The sequence below is a fragment of the Lepidochelys kempii genome, chromosome 1 (assembly GCF_965140265.1).
Source record: "Lepidochelys kempii isolate rLepKem1 chromosome 1, rLepKem1.hap2, whole genome shotgun sequence".
NCBI classification, from domain to species: Eukaryota; Metazoa; Chordata; order Testudines; family Cheloniidae; genus Lepidochelys; species Lepidochelys kempii.
The window spans coordinates 150783736-150803821 of record NC_133256.1 but is presented as its reverse complement, the minus strand read 5'-3'; the positions used below and the strand labels follow the sequence as shown (position 1 = coordinate 150803821).

The 20086-nt window shown below is 41.4% G+C and overlaps 1 protein-coding gene across 3 annotated transcripts in view; it reads right to left on the bottom strand.

Annotated features, from left to right (window-relative positions):
• Window positions 1–20086, bottom strand: part of SYTL5 (synaptotagmin like 5) — a 182287-nt gene that overhangs the window by 14518 nt on the left and 147683 nt on the right. For 2 of the 3 annotated variants that reach the window (XM_073358234.1, XM_073358241.1), the window contains exons 10-14: window positions 18416–18508; window positions 13844–13909; window positions 12838–13016; window positions 8912–9014; window positions 6866–7027 (exon numbers count right to left, since the gene is read on the bottom strand). In XM_073358234.1, coding sequence (XP_073214335.1) covers window positions 6866–7027; window positions 8912–9014; window positions 12838–13016; window positions 13844–13909; window positions 18416–18508 — 603 coding nt within the window. The remainder of the gene's footprint in view (window positions 1–6865; window positions 7028–8911; window positions 9015–12837; window positions 13017–13843; window positions 13910–18415; window positions 18509–20086) is intronic. The other variant, XM_073358250.1, reaches the window with a different exon arrangement.

Sequence of the window (20086 nt, the reverse complement as noted above, 5' to 3'; positions counted from 1 at the left end):
GTAGTGACAGGGGTTGAACCACATCTGGAGGCATCACATGTGAAACCTGGCATGTGGTATTAGAGCTGTGCCCACTGCCATATGCCCTAAGAGTTGAAGGCCATATCTGTTTCAAATGGTATCTACAAATGTGGCCAAGGAGAGGAATCTGTGTTGAGGTAGGAGAGCTCTGACCTGTAGCAAGCCTAGGTCAGCACCTATAAATTCTAGGTGCTGCACCAGAACAAGGATTGATTACTGGACGTTGATCTGGAGGCCCAGCTCCATGAACAAGTTTATTGCAGATCTGGTGACTCGGTAAGTCTCTTGGAGGGAATCGTCCAGGTAAGGTTAAATCATGATCCCTTGGGAGCATAAGTGCACTGCCACTACTGAGAGAACCCTGAAGAATACTCTCGTGGTGGATGATAGCCCAAAGGGGAGTACCTTGTACTGGTAATGGTTTTATCCCAGGGTAAATCTGGGGAACCGTCTGTGAGATGGTAGGATTGAGATATGGAAGTAGGCGTCCTGAAGGTCAGGGACCAAAAACCAGTCTCCTTGTTCCAACGTTGGAATAATCCTTCCTAGTGTGACCATCTTGAATTTTTGAGCTTTGACAAACCTGTTGAGAGCTCCGAGGTCTAATATGGGTCTCCAAACTCCCTTCCTTTTGTGTATTAGGAAATAACAAGAGTAAAAACCTTTGCCTCGTAGATGTTGAGGTACTGGTTCTATGGCTCCTAACAGGAGGAGACGATCTCTGTCATCATAGAAAACTCTTGTGAGAAGGGTCCCTGAAGAGGAATGATGAAGAGGTTGTGGAGGGGATAAGGAGGTAAAATGGATAGAATACCCATGGCAAACAATTTCCAGAACCATTGGTCCAAAGTTATGCATTCCCAGGTGCTGAGGAATGTTGCAAGATGGTTGCTGAATGGGTGGGAAGCAGCAGTCAGCTGTTGTGGTTGGGGGGGAATGGTCTGTCAACGCTTTGACCAACACGACAAAATTGGTGCTTGGAAGACTATGGGCCACATGGAGGATGACTAGGGAACTTAGATTTTTTTCCTCTGTGATTTGTAATAGCACTGAATTTGGTACTGGGAGGTGTGTGGTTTGTGTTGGGGCTGCAGACTAAATTTCCAAATTTGTCCAGGCATATAGATACCCAATGAGTGCCCTAGACACTTTCAGGATATGAAGAGAAGTGTCCATCTTGTCCACAGAGAGGTTTGTGCCTTCAAGGGAAAGGTCTTCAGTGGTTGACTGCACCTCTTTGGGGAAGCCTGAAAGGTGTAACAATGACGCAGGATGCCTATCTACCACTGGAGATGGACCGGGATAGTGTGTCAGCTGCACTGAGGGCAGACTGTAGCACTGTCTAGCTGACCCTCCTGGATGACAGCTTTGAACTTGTCACGTTGTGACTCAGGAAGCTGATCAATAAAGTTGCTTAGTTTCAAATAATTGCCGTAGTCATATTTCACCATCCAGATTTGGTAATTGCCGATTTGAAACCATAGCATGGTCAAAGAATAAGCTTTCCTCCCAAAGACGTCCAAACGCTTCCAATCCCTGTCATAGGGAGTGGACTTCATTTGGTGTTGACAGCCCCGAGAGTTCACAATGTCAATGATGATGGAATTGGTGGGAGGGTGGGAGAAGAGGCATTCTGTCTCCTTTGCCTGTACATAATATTTTGTTTGGCTCTTGCAAGTGGGCGCCACGGATGCTGGTGTCTGCAAATGGTTTTAGCAGGTTTCAGGAGAGCTTTGTTAACAGTGAGGGCTATTTTAGAGGATGAGCAGGAATGTAGTACATCAAGGAGCTGATTATGGATGTCCTAGACTTCCTCCAAGGGGCTCTGCATTGTATCTGCCACCCCCTTTGCCACGTCCCGGAAAAGCCAAAAGCCATCAGCCAAGGACGATGATGGAGGCATGACAGCCTCATCTGGGGAGTAAGAGGATATATTGGGCCTCGGAGTTCTCTCTTCCTCAGTGCCGCCCTCCTGTTCCTCCACAATCTCCTCTGGAGGTTCTGAATGCTGTGGCTGAGTGAGAACATCTCATCGATTCACAGAGAAGGCTATACACCTGAGAGGCATGAGGGCAATATGCAGCCCAGGGATCCCAGTATGGCCACTGGGGTGGTGGTATGGAGAGTGGCTATGGTGCCCAGGGTTGGCCGTACCATGGCGGTGGTGGGACTGTCTGAGGGTATGCTCCGGGGGGTCTCTTGGTAGTGGGCAGCATAGGGATCATGAAAGGAGTAATGGTAAGCAGTCTCCTCTGGCTCGCTGTCAGAGTCTGCACTAGAGAGCAGAGGTGTGTGGCAGGGCAGCAGAGAAGATTCCTTTGCTTAAAGACTTGATGCTGAGGCACTGGTGCTGAGAAGAGGAGATGCTTGTATGTTGGATACTTGGATACATTGGAGGTCCCTCAAGTGCCAGAATTCTGGTGGTGCGAGCCAACTCGGTGCCATCAGAGATACCAAGGGGGTTGGAGATCTTGCCTGCACCAATCCCTCCAGTGTTGGATGGGGCCTTGATTCATAGATATTAAGGTCAGAAGAGACCATTATGATCATCTAGTCTGACCTCCTGCACAACGCAGGCCACATAATCTCACCCACCCACTCCTGCGAAAAACCTCTCACCTATGTCCGAGCTATTGAAGTCCTCAAATCATGGTTTAAAGACTTCAAGGAGCAGAGAATCCTCCAGCAAGTGACCCGTGCCCCATGCTACAGAGGAAGGCGAAAAACCTCCAGGGCCTCTTCCAATCTGCCCTGGAGGAAAATTCCTTCCCGACCCCAAATATGGCAATCAGCTAAACCCTGAGCATATGGGCAAGATTCACCAGCCAGATACCCAGGAAAGAATTCTCTGTAGTAACTCAGATCCCACCCCATCTAACATCCCATCACAGGCCATTGGGTCTATTTACCATGAATATTTAAAGATCAATTAATTACCAAAATCATGTTATCCCATTATACCATCTCCTCCATAAACTTATTGAGTTTAATCTTAAAGGCAGATAGGTCTTTTGTCCCCACTGCTTCCCTTGGAAGGCTATTCCAAAAGTTTACTCCTCTGATGGTTAGAAACCTTCATCTAATTTCAAGTCTAAACTTCCCAATGACCAGTTTATATCCATTTGTTCTGGTGTCCACATTGGTACTGAGCTTAAATAATTCCTCTCCCTCTCTGGTATTTATCCCTCTGATATATTTAGAGAGAGCAATCATATCTCCCCTCAACCTTCTTTTGGTTAGGCTAAACAAGCCAAGCTCCTTAAGTGTCCTTTCATAAGACAGGTTTTCCATTCCTCGGATCATCCTAGTAGCCCTTCTCTGTACCTGTTCCAGTTTGAATTCATCCTTCTTAAACATGGGAGACCAGAACTGCACACAGTATTCCAGGTGAGGTCTCACCAGTGCCTTGTATAACGGTACTAAAACCTCCTTATCTCTACTGGAAATACCTTGTCTGATGCATCCCAAGACCTCATTAGCTTTTTTCACGGCCATATCACATTGGCGGCTCATAGTCATCCTATGATCAACCAATACTCCAAGGTCCTTCTTCTTCTCCGTTACTTCTAATTGATGCGTCCCCAGCTTATAACTAAAATTCTTGTTATTAATCCCTAAATGCATAACCTTACACTTCTCACTATTAAATTTCATCCTATTAGTATTATTCCAGTTTACAAGGTCATCTATATCTTCCTGTATGATATCCCGGTCTCTCTCTAAATTGGCAATACCTCCCAGCTTTGTATCATCTGCAAACTTTATTTGCACACTCCCACTTTTTGTGCCGAGGTCAGTAAAAAAAAGATTAAATGAGATTGGTCGCAAAACTGATCCCTGAGGAACTCCACTGGTAACTTCCCTCCAGCCTGACAGTTCACCTTTCAGTAGGACGCGCTGTAGTCTCCCTGTTAAACAATTCCTTATCCATCTTTCAATTTTCATATTGATCCCCATCTTTTCCAATTTAACTAATAATGATGATGGTGCCGGTGGTACAGTGCATACTATCAGCATCTTTTTAGTGGAGTGCTGGCTCCTATCTTTGGCATTCAGTACCATTGACATCGGGTCATTAGGTACATCAATGGCACCTGTCGCTACAAATTTTTGTGAGCCATGGGTTCCAGGCTGGGATTGTCTCGGTGCCTATGGTACCAAGGGTACCGAGTGTGCCAAGGATCTCTTATGGCTAGTTCAGGGCTCACTCTGGGACTTCACACTCTCTTTTTTGATGACTTACGAGAGGGGTCTGCAGCTGATTTCTTCAACCCACAGTCCTTGGATGTTGAGAGCTGTGGGGAAGACTCACGTCTGCCAGATGACTCTCAGCGCGGGTCTGGGGAGGGTTGGAGGGCTGCCTCCATGAAGATAATCTTCTGTCTTAATTCCTTGCCCTTTCAAGACCTGAGTCTGAGTTGCTGGCAGAGACCACACTTCTATGGAACGTGGCCTTCCCCGAGGCAGAGTATGCACTGGGAGTGCTCGTCTGCCATGGGGGTGGCCTCTTTGCAGGAGAGGCACTTCTTGAAGCCCAGTGAACTGGGCATATCCTGTTGGGGGAAGGGGTCCTGATGAAAAAAGGGAGGGGAAAAAATAAAGTCTTTTTTTGTTATTGGTTTTTGTGTTTGTTCACAAAAAGTAAAAGAAGAAGAAGAAAACTACAACTAAGATTAGGGAGACTAACTATAGAGCGGTCAATGAAGATAATGATCGCAAATGGACTGCAAATAGCTCCATCTCTAGCCAGGGGCGGTTGAGAAGGAACTGAGGAGAGTTAGCCTGGGTGCACTGGTTAGCCTCATGGCGAAGCACGAGGAGAGACAGCGCATGTGCGGGCCTAATGGGCACTGCTACCGAATTTCTCCCATCAGCGGCGCAGGAACACAAGGAACACCTACAGTGCAGCCCCTACAGTGACACTACTCGAAGAAGAATGAGCACTAGCCATCTGGAGAACAAGGCGTGCCCCATCTGGGCAGACCATGCCCTTTGGGGGTTATGACGCAGGACAAGACACAGAACCCAGTCATTCCATTTGCAAACTTGAGTGATAAGGAATGTCCTTCCCCTCTGCTTTTGCAAGTGGAAAGTGTGTAAAAAGAAGGGACCGATTCTCACATGTGAGATGGCAACGTGGCATGGCCACTTCCTGCACCAGCCCTATCAGTATCAAGATCTATGCAGTCGAGTCACCTGGAGCTGCCAGAACTGCTTCTTTTAGATCTCTCAGCATTACCTCACACTTGATTTAGTAGCATTTTGTTCTTTATTTTCTGAAGGGAGCATTCTCCACAGAGGCCCTTCTCCTTATCTCTGCACGCCCAATAGCCTTCCTCCACCAACAATTGCTCACGTTTCGCAGGAGCGCAGGGGCTGCTAGCATGTAAATGGAGCGGGGAACAGCTCAGAACTAGAGCTGGGCAAAGTTTTCTGTGCAACTACTTTTTTCAGTAAAAAATGCAGATTCAGATTGACTAAAAACAATTTGCAAATTGGGGTCGATTTTTGTGAATCATTTCAGTCAAGGAAAAACGGTTGGGGGGGGGGAATGTTGAAACTTTGTGACTTTTTGTTTTGTTTCACAATTTCCCTCAATTTTATTTAAAAAATATTAAAAACCATTTAACCTCCCAAAATCAAAACAAAAGATTTTGTTTTGGGTCAAACAAAATGTTCTGTTCAGCCCAATACTAAATTGTTCAACTTGAAAAAATCTGAAAAAAAAGTTGTTTCAGGCCAATCTGAAACGATTTTTATTTTTTTTTAATTTGATTTGGTGGCTGAACCAAAAAATTGGTTACTCACACAGCTCTACTCAAAACCACCATCCCCCAGCCTGATCTCTGCACGCTTAATGAGCTTTTGCTCCCTTCTTCGTTGCGAAGGGGAGCCTAGAAGATTAAGATGCTCCCTTACTTTAGCTCCCTTGCTCAAGTGTAACAATTGTAAATCACATCATGTATCTGACAGATCTGAGTGAGACTGTTTCATGCTGCAGCAGCTTGCCCAGGAGTGTTCAAGCCACTGAGCCTGGTCCAGTGGTACAGCCATGCCAGAGAAGCTGCCCGCACAGGGCGCTGGGTCCTGTGAGTGGTGGCCTGGCGTGCGGCTACTTTCGCCACTACCATTCCCGACAGAGCCCTGCAGCTCCTTGGAGATCCGTTTTATAGCTGTAGATATAAAGCAGGTGTCTGCACAGGGCTCTAGGATTCTGGCTGGTATAACAGCAAGCAATTTAGAAGCATATAATCTTCACGTTTATAAACAGCTCTTTAAAGTTGTTCCAATTCCAAAAACAAACACTTTCGCCCTCTCCAGTGAGGGATCCCATAAGTGCCAGAAGACATAGCCCATTAGTTAAGCATGCTCTAGATGCCATATTCCATAGAGTTACTGTTTTGTGTACCAAATAGCATGATGCTATACCTACCTTTTTATTCAATATGAATAAAAGAGCAATGCCGAACCTCACTACCACAGAAAATTGTTAAATGCTTAAAACTGATGCATGAAGAAAGGTCTATTCCTTTAGCAGGTGATTGAGAAAGATCCATTGTTTCATGTGCTATTTCTTTAACAGGTCCCTTTTGATTGTGTCTATTATTGGATGCATGTGTATGTTTATTCTTTTAATAGGTTTGGTTTTGAATAGGCATTCATATATACTGACATAGACAGTATGTGTTGCTTTGTTAGAAGTGTTATTCCTTTCACAGGTCCATCCCAGAAGTAGTTTATTAGAAATATATCATTTTACAGCCACACTTCAGTTGGAAAAAACAAAAACAAAACTTAATTGATCTTGCTTTACTGTTATTCCACTAAAACTGGAGAGCCTCACCTTGGGTTGGAGCACAAACCATTCATCTGTCTGATTTTCAAAATTCCAGGAGTCCAAAGGAATTTCCACCTCCCCAAGAAAGCTGTTGTGCCCAAATCTGTCATAGTGCCAAACAGAAAGTTGGAGGGTCCTAGTCTCTAGCTGTGTATGGCTGATGACATACTATTGAAAGACAAACAGAGTGGAGGATCTATTTAATGAGAGTCAAGTCCAGTTCCATAATGACATTATATAAAAAACATACAACCTTATCTTCATAAAGTACATGGTAGCTGACAAATGAAGCACAGAAGAGACATTTGTTTTCCTTACAAGTGAAAATCAATACAATTGCAGAAGGCTATTATTCAAGAGAGATCTATAAAGGATAACTGTTCACCGTACAGTCTGCATTTATCTGTTTACATTATTTTTGTTGTTGTTGTCACTTGTCTGTATTATTTCTTTACCAGATAGTTTTTACTACAAAAGGAACTTCTTAAAATAACCTTTATTTAATTCCTACACCGTGGCTTCCACGGTAATTAAATAGAACAATTAAGATAAAAGTCTATTCTACAACAAAGAGCCTTTATAAAAAAAAAGTTGGCAGCAGCGTAATGAACTTTCTAAAGTGTCCCCTCTTCTCAGTAAAGTATCGCCACAGTTTTTCAAAAGCCCAAATGGTTACAAGTGCTAACAATTAAAATATATATTAACTAGCAGATTGTAAGAGGCCAGCAGTTACCCAATTAGAATGATGAGACTTTGCCTTGAAGGCCTGAAAAGGCCAAAAGAATTGATTCTAAGACAGTTTTTAAATTATAGTAACGGGAACAGTTAGGACAAACAGTTCTTCTGCTATTGAATCTAACTATTTAGCTCTTACCCACAAGCCTTTATCAGAACATATATAATATTTCATAAGAGTGTTAGGTCCCATCTACACAAAGTTTGGAAGCCATGTTAGGATTGTCCTAGAGAACAGCGTTAAATGTGATCTTTGCTAGATGGATACTAACTCACTTTTCCCCACTGCAGACCAGACCCAGCTATACTATAAACCATTTCGCAAATGATGCTATAAAACAGGTCCCCCCTTGGTAAACAATCTGGCCAGACCAGGTGTATATACTGTAGTTTGTGAAATGATTTTATAGCCAGATTACGCAAACTACACTGGCCACAGAAGTTAAATTAGCCCCTATAACAGGAAACATATTTGAGCAAATTTTTATTAGCCGCCATAGGAAAAAAAAACCCTGTTTAAGTATTTGGGGTGGGATTTTCAAAAGTATCTGAAGGACTTCGGAGTATAAATCCCATTTACTTTCAATGGGACTTGTGAGGTAATTTAGCTACTTTAGAAACTCCCATCATTTGGTTCTAAACTCACTGTACAGGGTGTGACGTTACACCCCATACTCTGCATAGAAATATCGTTATGATATGAATATGGCATAACTAAGATGTTTTATGGAAGATGGGTCGTGTGAGGTGTCATTGAAGAAGTTATGATCTACTGAATGTGTTTATCCAATTTGCATGCATGTATCATTTCTGTATCTGAAGTTAGGAATATTGACTATGTAACAATTACAACTGTATTTGGGGGAACACCCACCAGACAGTAGGTAATCAGCCTCAATGGGCCATTAGGAAGAACAATAAGACTTGGAAGTACTTCCCAGTACAATAAGACTTTGGAAGTGGGACCCAGCACATCCGGTGGCACCCCGAAGTGGGGGTCCAACCCGTCACAAAGAGGATTTCAATGATTCTGAAACAGATCCCCGAAAGTAAAAATACAATAGTTGATTATCAAAAGTTATGTTGTAACTGGAAAGGAAAACAAAATAAAAACTCTCCCTCAATACTGAGAAGTCAAAAGCTACAATCACTATGACAGCTAGATATTTTAACTCAAATATTTCCATTTTTAGCACCATTTCCCAGGTTTAAAATCAATTTCCCAGTATTTGGCTTATGGTATAAATAAATGAAATAAAAACAAATTAATTTAATGGCAAAGATCAGCATGGATTACAGGCATGGCAGTGTTCTCACCTTTAGTGTTTCATTAAACTCTGGATTGGTGGTGTTGCTTTTGATTTTGGTCTTGCGTTTACTTTGGCGAGATTTGTCTGGCAGGAGGTATGCTTTGACATAGCTGCAGATTAAGTAGTAAATTATTAACAGAGAATAAAAACAACCAAGTCTGAGAGGGCCACCTAGCAAAATTACACCAGGAGTGTTAGTCAGGAAATCAATTTTTGCAGAATAATCCGTGCATAAATATTAGAGAGAATACAGTCAACAGGCAAAAGTGAGCTACATGTCTACAAACACAAAAATGCACAAAGGATTCTGACGGCATCAAGATAATCACAAGAGCAAAGTTTAAGTAATTTGACAGTCCTGAGAAATACGTATAACTTTATTAGCAATTTCCTGTGTTGCAGTTTTTACATTTTTGATTGACCATATTTGCTAATAGGCAAAACTTGAAATTACACACAAACTCACCCTTTGGCCTACCTTCACATATTTATAGAGTTAGAGATTTTTAGAAATTGTTATTAATAGAGATCAATTAATACATAAAAAAATTCTCAAATATTTTCGACTTTTTATTTATATACTATCATATAGTTTACCATAAACCTGGGTAGATGTACACACAATTACTAAAGAAATAAGACATAAAAAGACACGTGTGGGGGCGGGGGGAAGAAACAAAAAAGACTGACCACTCATTGCATTGTTTAGGCAATCAGATATTAAATTTGGTAATTTCCAGTTGAAATCTAAAATGAATTTGCTTTGGTCATGATCATCTCTTTTTGTGTTCACTTTCTACAAACTTTCATGCAAATGAGTTTTACTAGCATGAATATTTGGGAAAAAGCCCTACATTTTAAGTTTGCATTCTCAAATATTGGTGGCAAAGATTGAATTTTAATAGAGCATTGATAGCTGCAAACCGATTGTGACAGTCCTCCAGTCAAGTAAAATAAACAATACTGTGTGGTTTATGTGAGCAATCACAACTAAGCAGCATACTCAAATAGCAAATCAGAGTAAACAAACTTAGGTAAAGTTTTGTCAAGTAACTTTGAATAGCAGATTTGAGAAAGTCATGATCTGTCGATGGATATTCAGAAAAAAGAAGGTTTCAGAGTAACAGCCGTGTTAGTCTGTCTTTGCAAAAAGAAAAGGAGTACTTGTGGCACCTTAGAGACTAACCAATTTATTTGAGCATGAGCTTTCGTGAGCTACAGCTCACTTCATCGGATGCATACCGTGGAAACTGCAGTAAACATTAAATACACACAGAGACCATGAAACAATACCCCCTCCCACCCCACTGTCCTGCTGGTAATAGCTTATCTAAAGTGATCATCAAGTTGGGCCATTTCCAGCACAAATCCAGGTTTTCTCACCCTCCGTCCCCGCCCCCCCCCCCCCACACACAAACTCACTCTCCTGCTGGTAATAGCCCATCCAAAGTGACCACTCTCTTCACAATGTGTATGATAATCAAGGTGGGCCATTTCCTGCACAAATCCAGGTTCTCTCATCCCCTCACCCTCCTCCAAAAACCACACACACAAACTCAATCTCCTGCTGGTAATAGCTTATCCAAAGTGACCACTCTCCCTACAATAAGAAAAGGAGTACTTGTGGCACCTTAGAGACTAACCAATTTATTTGAGCATGAGCTTTCGTGAGCTACAGCTCACTTCATCCGATGAAGATGAAGATCTTGTAGGTGTTTGTCTCTGTCTGAGGGGTTGGAGCAAATGCGGCTGTATCGTAGAGCTTGGCTGTAGACGATGGATTGTGTGGTGTGGTCAGGATGAAAGCTGGAAGCATGTAGGTAGGAATAGCAGTCAGTAGGTTTCCGGTATAGGGCGGTGTTTATGTGACCATTGTTTATTAACACTGTAGTGTCCAGGAAGTGGATCTCTTGTGTGGACTGGACCAGGCTGAGGTTGATGGTGGGATGGAAATTGTTGAAATCATGGTGGAATTCCTCAAGGGCTTCTTTTCCATGGGTCCAGATGATGAAGATGTCATCAATATAGCGCAAGTAGAGTAGGGGCTTTAGGGGACGAGAGCTGAGGAAGCGTTGTTCTAAATCAGCCATAAAAATGTTGGCATACTGTGGGGCCATGCGGGTACCCATAGCAGTCCCGCTGATCTGAAGGTATACATTGTCCCCAAATGTAAAATAGTTATGGGTAAGGACAAAGTCATAAAGTTCAGCCACCAGGTTAGCCGTGACATTATCGGGGATAGTGTTCTTGATGGCTTGTAGTCCATCTTTGTGTGGAATGTTGGTGTAGAGGGCTTCTACATCCATAGTGGCCAGGATGGTGTTATCAGGAAGATCGCCGATGGATTGAAGTTTCCTCAGGAAGTCAGTGGTGTCTCGAAGCTATTACCAGCAGGAGATTGAGTTTGTGTGTGTATGGGGGTGGGGGGGTGAGAAAACCTGGATTTGTGCTGGAAATGGCCCACCTTGATTATCATGCACATTGTAGGGAGAGTGGTCACTTTTGATAAGCTATTACCAGCAGGAGAGTGAGTTTGTGGGGGGGGGGGGGGGAGGAGAGGGTGAGAAAACCTGGATTTGTGCTGGAAATGGCCCAACTTGATGATCACTTTAGATAAGCTATTACCATCAGGACAGTGGGGTGGGAGGGGGTATTGTTTCATGGTCTCTGTGTGTATATAATGTCTACTGCAGTTTCCACGGTATGCATCCGATGAAGTGAGCTGTAGCTCACGAAAGCTCATGCTCAAATAAATTGGTTAGTCTCTAAGGTGCCACAAGTACTCCTTTTCTTTTAGAAAAAAGAAGCAAAGTCATTCAAATAAATTACCTAGTTCATTTATGACAAATATTTGCAGAAACTATTAAAAATGAACAACATAATAGCCAATTATTCTCTTTGCTCTTGTTCTATTTAAGGATAGTTATGGAACATTATTTTGTGGTAAGACTGACATTAATAGGGACTTTTCATTGGACCATACAATTAACACTAGTTAGTTTGTACACTGTCATGCTATTGGCCTGGGGGCATGGATCAGCATTCATGCCACACCTCCCGTCAGTACTTGCCCCGGGCCAGGGAAGCTAATGTTACAACCAGCAGACCAAATTCAGTGATGAATCCTGGTCACACTAAGAAGATGCTATTGGCCAAAAAGGCAAATTACAATTAATCCTAGAGTGATTATTTTCTGTTGTCATCGCATAGGGGCTGAACTTTCCCCTACTGTGGAGACCAGTAAGGCTGTGCTTGCAGAGCGGGCCCAATTACACTATTTTCCGGTAGTGGTGCAGTATCTATTTATTTTAATTATAAATAAAGGAGCAACGAATAAAGTGGAATTTAGGATTTATATTTGATTTTAGAAATAGGTATATTTGGAGTAAAGGATGAAGAATGCAATTTCTTTCTACTCTATAGGTTGCTTTTTCTGGCTATGTTTTTATTACTAGGAAATGGCTATTTTAAATTAAGGGAATTTAGAGTTCTATAAAGGTACCACCCTAACACCTCTGGCGGATAAAGTCTTCTATCAAAGACAGAGCAAACCTTCCCATTCAACCTTGACTCTAGCAGTAAGAAATTAGTTCAGTCTCTGTATCCATTCAGATCCCTGGCCCTTCTGCCCAAATTACCAATAAAAGCATGTCAATTATTTCCAAGTGCAATAATGGCTGTTAATCATATGAACTCTCCCCCATTAGGAAACACACTGAAAACACCAACTCATTTCACATGAGACTCGAAGCAGTCAGAGTGTTATGGCTTCTGATCACTTGGGAAATAGAGGTGAAAGGCTTCATATCCCGTTACCAGTCCACATAGTGTAGGGCTACAATATGTTCTCACATGCAGTCTAGAGATTCAAACTGTGCAGTAAGACTGAGAGCACTTCTAGGAAAGGGTAAGAAGGAAATTCTCTATGCTTACGGATCTGTTCTTTGCTTCTTTTCATCTGCTATGGCCAGGTTTCTGCAGTTTTTTACCAGGATGTTGAGGGCACCCGTTTTGTAGCTGTAGCTGAGGTGGAGAAGTATTTCCCCACTGACCTTCACATTGCCATAGTCCCCAGTTTCACTATAAACACTCATCATGCTGTTAATGCTAGTCTGAAATAAAGACCAAAAGAAGACAACTTGGAAGCTCAATCATTCTCTTTCCAGAACCAGTTTTTTCAAACAATGAGAGCCCTGCAATTACTGTTCTGCTGAACCTGCTATTAAAACTAGGATATCAAAGGACGTACAGAATTACCACTTACTTGATATAGAAAGGTATCACAATATCTCAAATGCCTACACAGTGTTTCTTCATATGTTGAACTCAAAATGATTTATAAAGGGGGTAAAGTTAGTACGATCACCATTTCCCAGTGGGGCCACTGAGTAACACAGAGGGTTAAGTAAATTGTCTACGATCACATAGCAAGTCCCAGGAATAGAGAATTGCCATACTGGGGCAAACCAATGGTCCCTCTAGGTCAGCATGCTGTCTCAGACAGTGGTCAGTACCAGGTGCTTCAGAGGAAATTATATGAAACCCCATCATGGAAATGACACAAAAACATATACAGTATCCTAATAAAGCAATGTCACCTCATCATGGGCATTTCTAAGAGCATAAGCAGGTCTCACAATTTTTAAAATTGTCCCTAATATAACTACTGGAAAAGAATTAAATCTTTGTAAGACAAAAATTAGGACAGTTTGTACATTGCAGAAACCCAAGGCATTTTAAAACTCTGGTGTACATTTTTTTGCTGGCTTTTAAATAATATTAATCAAAAACATATCTAACTTTTGGTGTTTTAGAATTGTTGTATGTAAAAAGCCTGGGTAAACCCCCGAAAGAGTTCTCAGCACAAAGAAGGAATAAGAGGGAACATCAGAAAAGCAGAATATCAGAAAAGCAGTTGACAGGAAGCAAGAGAACTCACAGTATCACCATCTGCTTCAGGTACATTTAAGTAGGAGCATTTCCTGTCAGAGCCTTCAGGAAAGTTCTTGCAGGAAGACAAATGCAAAGGTCAAAAGAAAATAGCATTAGATAGCTGCAGGAAGAATTCAGAAAAGAAATGACAAGTTCTACAGACTAGGTGGGTAGTGTGGTGTTAAACCACAGTGATACAGTACTTACAGCAGTGAGGCACCAAGCCATACCTAAATCCCCCTCCAATAATGAATTGTATAATTGTATAATGAGTGAAAAAGTGTCACCTGCTTATCTGCAGGAATACAGGTTAGTGACAAACGAAGACAGAATCTGCTGTACTAAGGTAGCACCAAACAAATTAAATGTGAACACCGACTCAACAGACTGGGATTTTCATTTTGGCCAAAAATCCTGCAAACACTAGTTAACTCTCTATGTGACTATTCCAATTGAAATGAGCGTCTTGTGTGAAAATTTAAGCATGCATGCAAGTGTTTGCAGCACTGGGGCCTGCATAAGAAACTAGAATTGTGATTAAAGCAAGCTTGTCTGAACACTTGTAGGTTGAGAGGTTAATTCTGGGGAGTTTTTAAGGGTACGTGTAAAACAAAAAACTTTTTTTCTGGTTTTACCCTTTATTGTTCCTTTAAAATTGGCCTCCAAATTTTGTGAAAAAAATGCTTTTGGGTTTTTTTTTTTTAAACTGAAGTATTAAGAATATCAGGGGCCCGTTTTCCTCTTGTTGCTGAAAGACCTTGGCAAGATGTCTGAAGGATCTCACCAGTGAGGTCACAGGAGTTTATAACTTGGTCACAAGCTCCTCTTCGAACCAGCGAAGGGAGAATGTATGAGCCACAGCTTAAGCTATAACCTCTTCTGACATTACTGGTTGTATCCTCCAAACCTCTTGCTAAGGTCCTGCAGCAAAGGAAGGAAAGTAGGGACTGGTGTGCTTATTCTTGATATCTCAAATTTAAAACCAAACCACCAGGAAATGTTTCTTTCCAGTGGAGCCCAGAATTCCATCAGAAAATCCCTACATTGCTAATAATTGCTTTAATAAAATAACAAAGACTAATTTAGAAAACATTTTATAACAACTGAAATATTTCACTTCTTACAATAAAAGCCTTTTGTTTTGTGGGATTTACACTGGGAGTCATGTTAAATATGATAAATGTGGCTGTTTAATGAAAACTTACTTATGTAATGACTGTATGTCTCAAATACCACTAAGAGCATCAGAGTGCAGAGCTTCCTTTTACTCAACATCTGAGGCCTGTATTAATCATCCTAGCATTTTATATCTTACTGGTAAAATATAAGACACTGGAACAAGGAATTAGACCGATGCAATGATCCTGACAAGTTGTTGTGTCCAGTGGTGGAACCCAGGAAAAATAACCTCTCTTTTCTTTTAGCCCAAGTACTGTGGTTTTGATTTTCAGGGCACTCTAATTATCTACACTGTAATCTCCTTACTCAGATTTCTATAAAATTAGGGTTCATTTGACATTTATAGAATTATTTTGTGCCACAGTACAAAGTCATTAGTTTCACTATCAAAGGCTAAAACTCAGCAACAAGCAAATTACTCGCAGCATTTGTACAATGCTGAAGGATGAGATGCATAGAACAAACTAAATAAAATCAGAAAAATGTGAGTATTCGAGATGGGGAATATTAGCAACAACATACATTCAGAGTAGGTCAAAACAGACCAGTAAAACTGTTCCACTCTAGGGGGGAAGAAAAGCTGCTTGCTGATAGAAGCTTTTCCATTAACATAGCATGCAGTGACTTTAATAAGCATGCTGGGGGGGGATGTGAAGAGGAAAGGAGCACTGAGGCATGAGATCATCTCAGTTCTACTGCAGCAGGAAAGCTGCATTTAGATTAGGAGAAAGGTCAAAAGGAATCTATATAGGAAGACAAAACCTACTGCTGAAAGTACCGTGGAAAATGCTCATTAAATAAAGTTACCACCTAAGGGCCGTTACCAAGGGAAGTATTGAGCACCTGCAACTCCAGAACTCCAGTCTCAGAGTTCAGACCAAGGAAAGGAATTCATCTATAAAACCTATAGACTGGCAAGCTATAGGTTTTATAGATGTGTTGGCAACGAGTCAAATTCAAATTTGGTTAAGTGGGTGTAATTCAGCTGATTTTGATTGAGTTACAGTTGCTTACTAGGGTTGATTTGGCCTGACATGCCCAAGTCTCTTTTAACTCTGATTCCTTGAATTCCTTGAGACCCTGGAATAAAGGGTTTGACCCAGCTCTTTCTCCTTCCAAAGCAACAAGCTGAATTCCATGCTGACAATTGAACGCAAGTCTTTTGGAGGTGACCTTTACTGGAATTCTGTCTGCTTTGTGTGAGGCATTAAAAATACAATACCACATGCCACAAAATAGAATTCATTTCCTAGTGTCATGGCCCAAAATTTCCCTTTCCTTTATATCAAATGTCCTGATCACTAGTTCACCTTGCTACCACCCTCCAACCCAGAGACTGCTGCATTCCATTGGCACTGTGTATATTTGCTGCAATCTTGGGTCCCACAGAGCTATTCTGGCACAGGACCTAAGGGAGGGTGGGCAAGGATGGCTGTATGCAACCCCCCTATCCCTGGAACAGCTGGGGAGTCAGTTAGTCAAATCCCAGGAATGACTTAAAACAGCCTAAGGATGGCTCTAATTTATGGTTTCCTGCAGTGTGCACCACTCAGGCCCCTTCCCCTCAGCATGACTCCTATCTCAAGGAGTATAAATTGACTATGTAGTGCTGGTTACACCAACTCTATCCCATCTGGGATTCCTCTGCTTTAAGGGGATCCACAGCTAGCCACTTCAAACAAACCTAAGGCTGCTTTACACTCCTAGAATAGCACAAAGCAGCCTTCTTAGGGCTAAGGATCTGGTTCACTGTCTATAGTTTGTGAAGCGTCCTGGGAATGAAAAGCTGTTGCAGAAATATACAGTAGTTTTCATGGAAAGCAGAAATGCTTTCAGCAAAGCTGATCCCCAAATATCTTATTCTATGCATATGAAATGTCTTGAAACCTATGAGCCACACTGGGATTGTGTTGCATAGAGAATGGAATATATGTGGGGAGTTGGGGTCACCATTAGTACCAACTCCATATGGGTTATGAAGCTACTGACACATGATGCAAATGCATAAAATGAAAGCACTTGTATGTTGCAGGGAGCTTAAAAAATGTTCAGTTTTTTCAGAGTGAGCCCAACCATTCACAACCCCACCAAAGACTGCAATGAGAAGGCAGGAAAGACAGAACAGGGTGGGATCCTCTTTCAATGAAATGAAGAAGCTTCAAATCAATCATTTCTCTAGGCTAACTCTGAAAAACTGAGCTTGTTGCACACTATAAATCCCTATTTTTAATCTCTCCAGGTACAGGCCTGTATCTCACATCATCATTTACCAGGAGCTAGGGTTGCCAGTTTTTGTTGGAAGTATTCCTGGAGGTTTCATCACATGACATTAATCTTTAATTCCTGGAGACTCCAGGGAAATTCTGGAGGCTTGGCAACCATAGCCAGGAGCCCGTGAGCAATGGCTATTGTTTAATCTCTTCCCCCGTCGCCCCCAGACAAGCCCGCTATCCCTCAACTATCAATAAAAATCTTTTCTATCAAAAGGATAAATTGTGCCTCTATCCCCTTCCCAATTCCTCAGAACTTAGGGAATTTCCATTGCTACACTTCACCAAAACTATTAAAAAAGAATCAAGACTGAGCATTTGCCTTTCCGCTGTTTGGCACAATTTAAATAAATACAGACATTTGCTATCCTTGGTGTCTTGTGAAAAATGTTTTAACTTCTGAATAGGCTTGTCTGACTGTGGCCAGAAGTCAGGCATAGTGGATGGAAATCACACGTCCTTCTGATAATGGGACGGTCATTACAAGTGACAGAGGATTTTATTTTAAAGCCACATTATCTCCTCATATCAGTACCAGCTATTCTAGATTTGCTCATTTTGACAGAGCATCTAGATTGGCCAGATGTTTCAGGTTTCCTACTCTCATTTTTTTTCGTGTTGAAATTTCTCACTGTTCACATACAGCATCTGCCAAACAGATCATAGTTACAATTAATGACGGTTAATAAGACGGTTAAGAGCCTGATACTGAGTGCCCCGTCCACACCTTCTTTTGAGATCATTTCAAGGTGAGGGCACTCAGCACTTTGGACAAGGTGCTCAGCATCTCCGGAGATCAGGTCCCAAGTCATCAGTGTGCAGGGAGGACAGCTACACTATAAACAACAATGGATCTCTGCTTCAGTACTGATGGCAGAGAATGGCATTTTAGCTTTACAGATAGGGATACTAAAATCACAACAAACAGAAAAATCACCAAGAAGTCAAAGTTGCTACTAAACAGCAGTAGGAAAGGAGGTCTGGATATGAATCAATACAAAAAATATCTACTGAATGAAATTGAATGCTCAGTGTGTGTTCTGTGTCATTAGCCCACATCTACTTCAGCAAGAAACTGCTTAGTGAGAAAGAATGAGGGAATTCTAGATGTTTTCCAATGGAGACCTTACTGTTGATAATCCACTTGCCAAATGTCTGCGATGTTTTAGATAATGAGAGGTCACTATGTCATCAGGGTCTTCCTCTATCTCGTCCAGGTAATCCTAACCGCAAAGAAAGAAAGAAAGTCATTCAATTACTGTATATTACTGTCAACTGTATATCTGACTCCTTCCTTGGGTTCTATTCCATATTTTTCTGTTTAAGAAAGATTGTGTCAACACATCTCCCAAACTCAAGTCTCGAGAGACTTTTGATTCACACTTTCAACAATTTTACACAGTCACAATCAGTATACCAGGAACAAAGGGCGCTTCTGGTTCACCTTTCAGCTGTTTGAAAACTGTAAAACCTCCAGGCTTCTATGTCCCCAGAGTAGGAAATGGATTTTTACCTTACATGGTGGGGCACTGCATTACGAAGTCGATTTCCAAGCACCCTACATTCTCAGTAGCACACCTGAATTACCCTATTCTGCTAGGCATCTTCACACACGTATTTAGGTTGGGAAACAAGGGAGGGACAGAGTAGGTGTTTTTCAATCTTAAGAAAATAAATATGTGAACTGGATGGCTTTGGATACCAGTTATGGGTTATGGAGGCTTCAACCTTTAAGTCATCAACTAAATTCAGCCCAAATCCATAGTGACCACAAGTTATTCCTACCATTAACTAGCTATTCAGTGAGCTGAGTTTTTGATCTCAGTCCAGTTTCTAATGGACATGTTTACATAACAACTAAGCCGCACCACTAGTAATATTAATTTGCATCCTTGTTGGCAATCGTAGCAGACAGACAAAGGACTGATTAAATATAAAAAAAATATATAAAAACTACTTTTTGACTGGTATTTTGAGTGCTCCAAGTCATGGTTGTGGACATTGAAAGAAACGTGTCCTACCACTGTCTGTGCTGAACATAGCAGCTGAATAAACAGAAAAATGTGGTTTCCAGAAAAGTCATTCTGGAAATTTTCAAGAAGATTATATTCATAGTTCTTTTTTCTTCAGCATTATAAAATTTTAACAAAGAAATGATATTTTCATAGATAGATAGATAGATAGATAGATAGATAGATAGATAGATAGATAGATAGATAGATAGATAGATAGATAGATAGATAGATAGATAGATAGATAGATAGATAGATAGAATTTGCATTTTAGTAAATTACCTAATTCTTACACCTTAGGCACACCTTAGGTAATTATAAACTAAAACTATTAACTGAAACTTGAAAGCAGATGATTAACAGGAATGTTAGCTTTTGAAAAAAACCCAAACAAACAGAAAGTTACCATTCTATTATGAGTCATGTGGAGACTTCATGGGTTTTAACAAGCATTATAGATGTAAGCAGAATCTGAATGAGTTCTCCCCTGACAGCCAGTTGGGATGGGGAGAGACTTCAGGAGCAAACTGTGTTTACATGAACACACCTACTCTGCCTAAATATCCAGCAGATAGAGTGGTGTTGCTCAAAGTGATCAACTTTGGCTGGTGTTAGGTTACAAATCACTTTAGCACTGAATGCAGAGGTAATGAAATGTTATCAATTTTGTTGTCTTGATTGTATGAATAAAGGAGAGCAAAACTATGCTTAACCTGTCCCAAATGAGGGGGTCACCCTCAACTGAAAGGACATCGTTAAGCCAGGGGCTCAAATGCCAGACCCCTGTAA